Source organism: Myotis davidii, unplaced genomic scaffold, assembly GCF_000327345.1.
Source record: "Myotis davidii unplaced genomic scaffold, ASM32734v1 scaffold554, whole genome shotgun sequence".
Lineage (NCBI taxonomy): Eukaryota > Metazoa > Chordata > Mammalia > Chiroptera > Vespertilionidae > Myotis > Myotis davidii.
In genome coordinates, this window is record NW_006285312.1 from 899,836 (window position 1) to 912,410 (window position 12,575).

At 45.3% G+C, this 12,575-nt stretch overlaps 1 protein-coding gene across 2 annotated transcripts in view; it reads left to right on the forward strand.

The window, feature by feature from the left end:
• The first annotated feature begins 217 nt into the window (after nucleotides 1-217).
• Nucleotides 218-12,575, forward strand: part of TMC5 (transmembrane channel like 5) — a 45,065-nt gene continuing 32,707 nt past the window's right edge. Inside the window, exons 1-4 of one of the 2 annotated variants that reach the window (XM_015558994.1) lie at nucleotides 218-1,145; nucleotides 3,402-3,547; nucleotides 5,985-6,071; nucleotides 11,175-11,274. In XM_015558994.1, coding sequence (XP_015414480.1) covers nucleotides 262-1,145; nucleotides 3,402-3,547; nucleotides 5,985-6,071; nucleotides 11,175-11,274 — 1,217 coding nt within the window. In that variant the 5' untranslated portion in view covers nucleotides 218-261. Of the gene's footprint in view, nucleotides 1,146-3,401; nucleotides 3,548-5,984; nucleotides 6,072-8,648; nucleotides 8,959-11,174; nucleotides 11,275-12,575 lie in introns of those variants that run through there. The other variant, XM_006756079.2, reaches the window with a different exon arrangement.

Here is a 12,575-nt window from a genome sequence, read left to right on the forward strand (position 1 = left end):
CTCACATCCCATTGACCACACTAATGGCCACAGCTGGGTGCACAGGGGGCTGGGAAATGTAGACTTTATTCTGGGCAGCTGTGTACCCAACTATGAAAGAAAGAAGGACAAATACTGGGAGTTAGCCAGCAATCTCTGTAGGGAAGAAAGGAAAACATCTGACCTTTTCCTTCCTTTTTGTTTTTCAGATTTAAAAAAGATACCTGAGTCGCGCAAATGCTGGAAAACTTGAACATTCCATGGTAAAGGATCTGTCCCAGCATGTGTGCCTATTACAGGAATAATGGGTATGAGGAAGAGCCGGATTACCCTGGTTATTCAGAGTCTCGGAACCACATGCAGGGGTATTTGAACACCCAGGATTATCCAGGTTCTCTGAACAACTCCGCTTACTCCAAAACCAGGGGGAACCCATACTCTGAAGACTTTAGAACAAGTCCACACTATCCCCAATCTCTAGAAGAACCAGATTACCCTGGATCTTTGAGTAATCCAGACTATCCTGCCATCAGAAATGATCCGTACTCTGCAAGCTCCAGAAGACACCCAGGCTATCCCAGGTCTCTGGCAGAACCAGACTATCCCGGGTCTCAGAATAATTCAGACTACCCTGGCACCAGGAGCAATCCATACTCCGCAGACTCCAGAAGAAGTTCAGACTATCCCACGTCTCTGGCAAAGCCAGATGCCTCTTGGAGCAATCCGTACCATCCATACTCATTCAAAGAGCCAGACTACTCTGAATCTCCACGAAATCCTGACTTTACAGGTTCCAGAGGCAGTGAAAACTATGCGGGCTCCAGAACAAATCCTGATTATCTTGACTTCTTGGGAGAACCAGACTATCCTGGAGCTCAGGGAAATGCTACCCATCCTGGCCCCAGAGCCAATTCCGACTATCCAGGCTTTAGAAGGAATCAAGGATATGCCGGTTCCAGGATCAAACCATCCATAGATACCCTGGGAGAGCCTGATTACCCAGGTGCTGAGAATCAATCTTACTCTCCAAACTTTTTAGAGAAACCAGACTATCCTGGAGCTGAGGACTATCAGAACTCTCCAAATTTTGGGAGGGAGCCTGATTACCCAAATGCTGAATATGGTCATGATTATGGCTCTTCCAAGACTCCGGAAATGACCAGGGGGTAAGTGCAGGCATCTCCCTCCACTGGGGGTGGGGGTTGAATCAATGAAACTCGGTTGGCATTGTTTGGGTTAGGGACACATATTGTGGTTTTCATGACCTGAAGTTACGGTGAAACTTTCATACCTACCTGTAGACCCTAGCTGGGCCATGGACTCTCAGCCTGAGGCTTCAAGCCTTTACCTGAACATAATCTTTCCGCAGCTCTTGCTTGAATAACACCTTCCCCAGGCTCCACCTAGTATCTAATTCCTGTAAAACATTTAGATCCCCCCTGTTTCGACCGGCTACTTTGCAGGCCAAAGACTTGATAGTTACGACCACAAACATTTTAACCCGAAGTGTATCAACAGGAATGCATTGCAATAAAGAAAATCTTTTGAAAGTCTAACTCTATGAATTCAATTTAATTCTTCAATTGGTTATCTTTATGGCTGAGCCATTTAAAAAAAACTTGTAATCTTCCCTCAATTTTTGGTCATTGACCAATTTTACTAGATGCAGTTCTAGTGTGAGTGACTTAGTTCTACCAAATCTAATTTCTTCCTGGGTTAAAATTTTCAATGTCCATGTTGCCAACAAGATGTAAGTCTTTAGTAAGTGTGTGGTTTTTTTCATCGATAATAAGTCCTAGCCAGTGTGGCTCAGATGATTGGAGTGAGATCCTGTACACCAAAAGGTTGTGGTTCAATTCTGGTCAGGGCACATACCTAGGTTGCAGGTTGAATCCCCATACGGGGCAGGCAACTGATAGATCAATGCTTCTCTCTCATCTTTCTCTCTCTTCCTTTCTCTCTCTCTCTCCCTGCCTCCCTCTCACACACACACAAAAAAAAGAAAGCAATAAAAACATACTCTTGGGTGAGGTTTAAAAAAAATTGGTAACAAATTTTACCATGTGAAATTCTAATCAATATGAGTCTCATTTTGCATGTACTATTTCTACTAATAATATTTATGAAATCAACAAAAACTAATGGCTTGTTTTATCTCAAGGAACAAAGATATGGGATTTGGGTATGTACCAGGGTCAAAATGTCTTTGTCCTAAATAGTAGGGTTAACAAGACCAGGTCAAATTGTCCTCCTTGGTCTTGTCCTCCCTGCCGGATTCATCATTCCAAAATACACTTCTGACCCTGTCACTCCTTTGCTTCTCATCTTCCATGAGGCCCTATCGCCTTTGGGGGAAAGGCTGCACCTGTGAGGACATTTTAAAATGAGGATGCCCTGGGCTAATTGTAATATGCCAGCCAAAGACTTGACCTCCTTTCTCCACTCTTATCCCTTCTCTACCTCAACCTTAAATCTAAGGTCAGTGTTCTTGATGTTGGCTGATTCTTAGAATTACCCGACCACCTGGGAAACTTTAAAAATAATACAGATGCCTGGGTCCAACTTTCAGAGCTTCTGATTTAATTGTCTGGGTGGGGTCTGGGAATTGGTATACACATAAAATTGAGAACCATTGTTAATTTATTTAAACGAGCCAGATTAATTTATTTTCATACCATTCCCTTTATATATTCAGCACTTTTTGGCCTCATACCTTTATTTATGCTGTTCTTCATCCTTGAAATTCCCTCCTCTTAACTCTTTATGTATGAATTTATCCTTCTGGCCTCAGTTTGGATATAGATTCCTATCCCTTCCCCCCAAAACTCCCAGCCAGAATTCTTCTCTCCTTCCTCCAAACTACTTGGGCCTATTTTCTGATCCTCAACAATTACTACAATGGGGCCTTGACTTACGAGTGTCCCAACTAACGAGTTTTTCGAGATACAAGCCGTCTCTCGACCGATTTTTTGCTTTGAGTTGCGAGCTAAAATTCGGGTTACGAGCCAGCTTCAGATACCCCACCGCTAGTTGGCGCAGCGAACGTCACAGTGAATGCCACATCAGCCCAGCATCACATGTCTCACTCGTTCACTTTTTGATTTGACATACAAGTAATTTGAGTTACGAGCTCCATCACGGAACGAATTAAACTCGTAAGTCAAGGCCCCACTGTACTTGTATTATTATTGCCTTTGGCTGTTTCTAAGACACTCTACCGGGTTTTATTGGGAGTTCCTGAGGGTAGATATTCCAAGTCTTTATCTTTATGTCCTCAACCTCCCAGCCCATGCCTAATACATGGTTGGTATTTATTTGGCAATTGTAACATGGATGGATGGATGAATGGATCAATGGATGAATGGATGACTGTCCTTACCATGCTACTGGATGGATGTTGATCCGTCATGTTGGGATTTCAGGGTGCTCAGCAGAACATCTTCAGTCCATCATGGGCGTGTCAGCCCCTTGGGCTTTCTTGCAAGACAGCATGAAGAATATCCTGAAAACATTGAAATGGAATCCATGGAGATGGCAAATCCCTATGGCCACTCTGATAATGGCTATGGTAAGCATTTGTTAAAATGAGATCATATCCTGGGAAGAAAGTAAAATTCAGTGGACTTAGGGCAACAATCATTGAAGATTTACAGTAATAGAAGAATTGGTGTATCTCTCTTTACTCAAGCACCCACATTACAAGGAATGAGAACTCAGTGTCTAAAGAAGAAGTATCATTAAGTATCAGAGCAGGCCAGGTAGGAGTTGTGCGTACGTGATGTAGCCAACGTCCAGGTTTAATGCCTCGCGGTTATGCGGGGAAATGTGGGTTCAGTGTGGCCAGATCCTCAGATTTTTCTAAAGAAGTGAGAAATCTTTGTTTTTATGTGAACGCCTCCCCTCTCCTCCCCCCACCCCGATTTTTACATGCTCAAAAAAAAAATAATAAAAATGTAAAAAACTCTGAGCTGGGCAAACAAAATCACTGGTGAGCTAAATTCAGTTTGTGTGCTGCCCGTGGCCAGCTTTAGACAGTCAGCACCTGTGTATTCGAAACCTACTGTGAGGCAAAGGGAATAAGAGGCAGCTCTGCCCTCAAGTTACTTAACGCCTGAGTGGGTAGGTGACACCGGCACATTAAGACTTAAGAAAAGGAGCAAGCAGACTATTACTATGAGAAAAATCACATCATCTTCAGAACCTGCTGTGTAAAGGTTTGGCTCTGGGAGGCAAAGTAAATTCTACCAGTTCTTTTTTTTAAATCTTTTTTTTATTGTTTTATTGCTTAAAGTATTACAAAGGGTATTACATATGTGTCCTTTTTCCCCCCCCTGCCCTTGACAATCCCCTGGCCTCCCCTACCCCCCAGTGTCTTATGTCCATTGGTTATGCTTGGGTACTTGTTACTGGTAGAGGAAGCCAGTTTATTAAGTCAATGTTACAGGAATTTAGAGCCCGCGGGGACAAGAAAAGGTGGGGGTGTTCAGCCAAGAACAGAATGAGGGACCCAAGTGCTGGTTGGAGCCGATGGAGGGTTGATCACCCGGAAGAGGCAGGTGGGGAAGAGTCGGAAGCGGGCAGAGAGGAGGGGTGGGTGCATTGCCGTGCACTAATGACAAACACCCACTGTTACACGTTCGCATAGAAACATTCGTTTAATCTATTCCAAACGTTATGCCACGCATGGCCAATGGGGCAAAATCAATCCCAAGGGATGAAATTTTATTTTAAAAGGCCATGAAAAACCCTTCCTTCTTTTTATATATAAAGCACAGATACACATACTGCACATGAATAGGTATACAGGCTAATGTATAGTCTATCTGTGGTATTAACATTTCATGGGGAAGGGCAATGAGGAAGAATTGTCTAAAAAGACACCTATGGGCCAATAATGAATAAAAGATACTCTGTCTGATTTAGAGGCTAAGATACGGAAGCTCAGAGAGGTTAAGTCACATGCCCAGAGGCATGGCACACAGCGAATAAGTAGCGAACCTGGGAATGGATCTTTGGCGACAAGTTCTGGAGCCTCCTGCAGTGCAATTTTGTGCACGTCACCATCAGAATGTGCTCCGTTTCCTCTTTGAGGTGTTGAGCCTTTAATGTTTACCGTGGGTTGAATCAAAATATGGTGAAATGGGACACCGTCATGAAGACACAGAGACTGGACTCTGTCCCTAGGAAAATCATGTCATATTTTACATTCATTTATGCACCATCATAAAATGCTAGGAAGAAACCTCTAGAATCATCTAGATAAATTTTTTTTGCTTAAATTTTTTTAAAAATTAAGACTATTTTTTAGGTTCACAGTAACATTGAGGGGAAGGTAACAGAAATTGCCCATGTATATCCCCAGCCCCCACATAAGTAGCTTGTGTTATGATCAAGATCCCCTCCAGCGTTGGTACATTTGTTACAATCAATGGACCTACAGAGACACATCATTATCATCCAAAGCCCATAGTTTACATCAGTGCTCACCCTTGGTGTCATACATTCAATGGATTTGGACAAAGGCATAATAAACATGTATCCATCATTATGGTATCATACAGAATAGTCTCACTACCCTAAAGCCCCTTGGTACTCCACCTAGCATCCCTCCCTCCTAGACAAGTATTTTTCAAACAACAAGTTGTGAAATTAATTTTTTAAAATGAAATGGAAAAGAATCAGAATATATCAGAATGCTGTTTATGTAGTCAAGCAAAGTGTTGTTTTGGGAAACTTGTTTTTTAGTTATTCATGTGAAGGTATGTCCTGGATCTCAGTGTGACAATTATTTTTAACTATACTTATAGTCAAATGACAACCACCAATCAAGGCTGTTTGCATTGAATAGCATCGGTTTTGAATTTGTGTCCTATTTTTCACCCAAGTGCTAATCATTAGTCTGTTAGAACCTTGAGGTCAGGGTCTCAGTCTTACTGACCATTGTTTGCTCTGTAATAGCTAGTGCGGTGGGATTAATGGTGATGTCTCCTGCCTCTTCATTCCAGTGAACCCTGCTTATGTGGATGAAAGTAGCCCTGGCCCAGCTTATGGAAATTCACCGTCTGGAGGTGATTGGTACAAGTCACCCCAAGGTAAGACAGTGACCAAAAATTCAACCCTCGAGACATTGCCATTCAAGCAAATGCAGACATTGCCATTTCTTCTTAGCCTCCAGTGTGGTACTAAGCAGTACAGTACTTCCTAAATTTATCATAATGGGGGTTTCTTTTAGACATGAAGAATTTTTTCTCTTCTATCTATCAAGGTGGCTTCCTTAGGATTCTTCTGGTTGCAAGTGACAGAAACCCAAGTCACACTGGCCCAAAGTGAACTTATTGGCTTGTGCATGGGGAAGGATATGGGGGAAACAAAGAATTGAAGGTAGAATTACGTTCCGGCACCTGTACAGTGCCTGACACATGACTAGTGCTCAGAGATATTTGTTGAATGAGTTACAGCAACCAGGGTCTCTGCATGTGAAGCCAGGGGTTCATTGCCACCTGGACTCTCTGTCCCTCCATCGATTTCTCACCTGTGCTGGACTTCTCCACAGGCCAGGGAGCTTGACCAATAGCAGGGCTAGATACACACCCTCAGCTCAACAACCTCATCAGAAAGCCTTTCTTTCTCCCTGGGTCTGTTAAGTCAGTGCTGAGAAATGACTCTGTCCAGCACTTTTTGGGGCCATATGCCCACACGTGGACTAATCATTTTTACCATGGGGAGGAAGATTGGGTCACATGTTCATTCTGTGGCTAATAGGTCTAATGGTGAGCTGGCAGCGCATTGATCAACCTTTTTTCTGAATCATCATATAAGTATTAATGGTGGTGGAGTGTAGAAGCAGTTGGACTGGTGAAAGACAGAAGGCTTTGAAATCAGTCAGGAAGCTTTGCAATGGCCACTGTGTGTCACAATAAAGGTCTGGTCAGAGGCAGAGACTAAGAAAGAAAAAGAATACCCAATCAGTGTTGCTCAGTGGTTAAGTGTCAGCCCATGAACCAGAAGGTCATGCTTTGATTCATAGTCAGGGCACATGCCCGGGTTATGGGATCCATACCCAATTGGGGTATGTGCAGGAGGCAACTGGTCAATGATTCTCTCTCATCATTAATATTTCTATCTCCCTCTCCCTTCCTCTCTGAAATCAATAAAAAGGATTTTTTAAAAAGAAATAAATAAAAATGAAGAAACAGAGGAGAGAGGCCATGGAATGCTGGAACCTAGAGGCAAATCTGTGAACAATAAACAAACCCATGGCGTCCTCTATCTAACAACAAAAATTGAGGAGTTCCATGACTTAACACTATAGTATTTCTCGCCTTCAAGCCCCCCATCTCATATGATAACTAGAGGCCTGATGCATGAAATTCGTGCAAGGGGCTCAACCCTCAGAGCCCCAGCAGCTGCCTCAGCCCTCGCAGCCCTGGCTTCCTCCAGAAGGTCATCTGTAAGGTCATCCGGACAGTTGTTCCACTGTTCCACCGTCTGGTCTAATTAGCATATTATGCTTTTTATTATTATAGAAATTTAGCCTCATTCTTAAGAGCCTTCTCAAGAGGGTGTGTATCTTCCACAAGGGTTAGCTATTGCTACTTGGGAGAGAAAACCATGGGGACATAAACAATCTCCGTTTGGTTCCCACTGGAGCAGAGAATGACTTTAACTTTTGGGTCAATGGGGAAAAAAGAGGACATATGTAATACTTTCAACAATAAAGTTTTAATAATAAAAGATAAAGGGCATCCTGCCCTAGCTGGCTTGGCTCAGTGGATAGAGTGTCAGCCCACGGACTGAAGGGTCCTGGGTTTGATTCTGGTCAAGGGCACGTACCTCAGTTGCAGGTTTCCTGGGCCCTGGTTGGGGTTAGTGCAGGAGGCAACCAAGTGATGTGTCTCTCTCACATCGATGCTTCTGTCTCTCCCTCTCCCTTCCACTCTCTCTAAAAACCAATAGAAAAATATCCTCAGGTGAGGATTAACAAACAAAATAAAATAAAATAAAATAAAAGGCATTCTGGAAGCTACATGTCTCATTGGCCAAAATGGGGTCTTGGGTCCACCCTTAGCCACAAAGGAAGCTGGGAGAATTTTAACTGAGCACAGTCCTTGCACAGGAAAGGAGGCTGCTGCTGGTAGAAGAAAAGTGGAGAATGGGTATTGGGAGGCAGACAAGTATCAGCGTTGGCCACTCAAGGTGATCAGGAGATAATAATTGTTTCACTATAAACCCACCTAGATTTATGTAGGCATATAAAATTATGATTATAAAATATGAGTTTTAGGCCAGAGGCATCAAATTGAAAAGAAAATCTGGCCCTTTGGTCATGAGGCCTTTAGAAGAACCTCTGAGTTGTGGTTCTAGAACCCCATTGTCTTTAATGAAGGGTTCTGTTTCTGGTTTCCTCCCTAGCTACCGAGAAAGAACTCTTCAGGAAAACACACCTCCTCCTAGGAGACGCCTCCAGTGTAGATGTGGGGCGTTGGGCTGTGGTTTGTGTGAGGCTGACTTTGGCAATGTCATCCTGGCATTTTTAAAACGTGTGAATGGAGCATCCCTCTGTGATGTTAGCCCGCTTTTTGGTGGTTCTCACCAACGCCGGGTGTGACCGCTGCGTGAGGTCTGGGGAGGCCACCCCCGTGCAGAAGTAGGCGTGGAGGAGGCGAGAGATGCTGTCTGGTGACCAAGTGAATGAAATCGTCATTAATGTTGAGAATGTTCCATCTGGGGTCCAAAACCACCGATCCTCAAATCTGAGTGTTCCAGCAACAAAGTCGGGGGTGAACTCGAGCTTTGGCGTGGTCTCGTCCGTATCTGGCATCGATGTGACAGAGCCTCAGGTTTACAGCCGCCGGAATGACAGGAAGGCCAAGCAGTTGCTACGCTTTTCACCTTTGAAGGAATTGTTTTCTCAGACACATCATAGCCCAGACCTTGTGGACATGGACACGCCTTGTACTTCCCATGAAAACATTCAAGGTAGTAAGTTGCTGGGGCAAATGAGCAAAGACAGCTTGCAAGTGATCCCCAGGGATTTTTAGTTTTAAGACATCAAGTAGGTTGAAGATTTGGTAGAGGACCCAAGGATGCCGGGACTGAGGAAGGGGGTCACTTTGAGAGCATCTAACACCTAAAAAGGAGTTGAGCTTGACCAAGCTGATTTCATGGGCCTCGCTCTCTGCTGAACACTTCCTTTCTGTTAGCCATCGAATTTAGTTGTAGTTTCTCCCCATGCTCCACACCTCTAAGGCAGGCATGCTTGTCATTTCCATCTGCTTGATGAGGATACTGAGGCTCAGGGGAGTTAAGTGATCTTGCAGATCTGGGACCCAAATGCAGGTCTGTCTGATTCCCAAGCCTGATACCTTAACCACCACCCTGTTCTGCTTTGGTCCAATTCCTCCCCACCCTGGATTCGGCAACATAGGATGCCTGTTATTGTCAAGTCCACCATGAAACCAGTTCTCAGCTGAGACCTCCCTGCCTCTCTGCTCTGGAGGTCAGCGCTGTTTGGTCATTTAGATGCCATTCCTGTTTCATTCCATAAGACTGGAGGCATAAAGTCCAGCCTCTCTCAATGATTTCTAAGAGGGAAAAAAAATCCACTTACACCAAAGCATTGTGTGGGCTTAGCCCCTTAAATGAAGACGGGGGCATCTTCTGTCAGGCTGCTGTCTCCTTGAATCTGTTTTTTTTTCTCCCTCCTTCTCCTTTTGTTCTCTCTGAGAAAGAAACACAAATTCCTCGTCTTCGACCAAGTGATTTGGTGGCCCTCTCCTAGGGACTCTCAATTACAGAATCCTATATAATAAAAGTATAATATGCAAATTGTCCCCTCGACTGGGAGTTCGACCAGAGGGCGGGGCGAGCTGGCCAACCTCCCAAATCCCCTTCCCCGGCTGGCCTGGCCTGATTGGCCCTGACCGGGGCTGGCCAGCCAGACCCCACTGTGCACAAGTTCATGGACTGGGCCTCTAGTGTCATTATAAAATGAGAGGTTTTGACCCAATAGCCATCTCACTCCCTCATTTGGTGCCCCAGCTGGCCCCCAGCTGGCTCCCTCTCTATTCCAAGATGGTGACAGCACTTCCAGGTGTCATATGTGGACACAACTTCCAGAAGCAGATGTCTTTGCCTTGTGTTTTGAGCATTGCTTTTTTGAGAAGGAAAACCTTCGCCAAGAAGCTCCTCTGCAGACCACCCCTTACAGAACATTGGCCAACATCTTGTCACATGCCTGTGCCTAAATCGCTCACCTGCAAGGGGACAGGACCTTCAGGATGGGCTTGGACTCATCAGGACCTGTCCCGGGTGCCTGGAGATGGGTCCCACCCTGAAGAAGCTCAGGGCCATGTGAGGGAGAGGGTATATTTCTAAACAAAATCGGGATTCTATTAAAAAAGGAGAGATGACTCTGGGGAAGGCCGCCAACAGTATCTGCCACACTGACCCAAAATGTGATCACGAGTTATCAGGAGAAAAGGTGGGGAAGTCATTCCATGTGGAAGAGCATCTGACAACAGTCAGGCACTGCAAGAAGGTGGAGTCCAGGGGGCCTGGAGTCAGGGGGACAAGAGAAGTGATGTAGAATATTAAAGTAAGGAACATTAAGGTGCAAGATGTTATTGCCATGGAAAGGAAAGCATTGAACTGGAATTGCATGCACACTATCATTTTATCTGGCTTTGAGGTTCAACATAGATGCTTGCTGTCCACTTGTTTTTATCTGTGATGTTTGGGATCATTGAGTCCATACATTCTTCGTTCTGTGTGCTCTTATAAAAACACTAGAGGCCTGCTGCATGAAATTCACGCACAAGGGAGGGGGGTTCAGGGGGGGAGTTCCTCAGCCCGGCCTGTACCCTTACAGTCCATGAGCCCTCGGTGAATGTCCAACTGATGGCTTAGGCAGTCGGACATCCTTAGCACTGCCACAGAGGCAGGAGAGGCTCCCACCACTACCGCTGCCCAGCTTCTCGCTGTGGGAGTATACTGACCACCAGGGGCAGCTCCTGCATTGAGTGTCTGCCCCCTGGTGGTCAGTGCGCGTCATAGCGACCAGTCATTCTGTGGTTTGGTCAATTTGCATATTAGCCTTTTATTATATAGGATGCTCTAACTTCAGCACCATAAATATAAAATGTCATTACTCTGTTAAAGGAAAAAGAATAAACTCTGTCTATTTTCTTCCGCAGGACAAAAGTTAATCGCATCTCTGATACCCATGACATCTAGAGATAGAATTAAAGCCATCCGGAATCAGCCAAGGACCATGGAAGAGAAAAGGAAGCTTCGGTATGGATCAAAAGCTTTTCTTCTTTCCCAGATTTTTATGCCAGTCTCGAGCTTCTACTTTTGCCCCATCCCAGAAAGATAAGAAATAAACAAATGCAACAGAAGAGGCCATCTTCCTACAGAAAATTCCACATAATCTCTTGTTGCCCAGAGGAGGCTGTGTGTGATAGTGGCCAGCGTCCAAAGAGTAGTGTGTGGAAATAGGGAAAGTAACTTTCTAGAGACAACATCCATCTAACACTACCTCGGCCAAGTGATCAAGGTTGACATCATCAGAGATGAGTCATGTGATCAGAAGGACATATCCCTCTGTGGCACTCTCTCTTGAAACCTGTAACCCTAATCTAACCAGAGAAAAAAGTCAAGAAGACCACAATTTGGGAGGGAGGGAGTATATTTCTACAAAATACTCAACCAGTGCTACTCAAAATTAAAGGTCATCATAAATGAGGAAAGTCTGCGAAACTATTATAGACTCGAGGATTCTAAAGAGACATGACAACTAACTGCAATGTGGATGGGATCCTTGAATAGAAAAGTCCAGCCACCTCGGTCTCCTAGGGGCTTTGAGTGTCCCTATGCATGGGACAGTCCTTTATCCAAATGATGAACCCCTTCCCTCTTACAAGACTTTATTCAAAAGTCACGCTATTTCAAATTGTAACACAGTCCCCACCCTAGCATTACCCATCTCCTTACCCTGCTGTTTTCCTTTTTCTTCCCCACAATACATATTACCTTGTAACATGCCATGCAGTTTACCCACTTTATTATTATACTAGAGGCCTGGTGCACGAAATACATGCACAAGAGGGGGGTGTCCCTCAGCCTGGCCTGCACCCTCTCCAATCTGGGACCCCTCAGGGGATGTCTGACTGCCTCTCACCATCCGAGACCACTGTCTCCTAACCGCTCGCCTGCCTGATCACCCCTAAGCCCCTAACCACTGCCTGCCTGCCTGATCGCCCCTAATCACCTCTGCCTCGGCCCCGCCCTCCCTCCTCCTGACCATCCCCAGCCCCTCTGCCTGCCTGCCTGATCAGCCCTAACTGCTCCCCTACTGGCCTAATCACCCCTAACTGCTCCCCTGCTGGTCTTATTGCCCCTAACTGCCTCTGCCTCGCCCTGCTCACGGGACCCAGGATTCCTCCCTCTGGCTGGCCGCAGGCACCCAGGACCAGGGCTGGCTTTGCCCGGGGCCAGCTGCAACTGTAGGGGACTGTGGGCAGGCAGCTTGTCCTTTTCCTGGGCTGCAGAATCAGGCGTAGTCACTGGTTTCTGGGACTGTGGGTGGGGCGGCT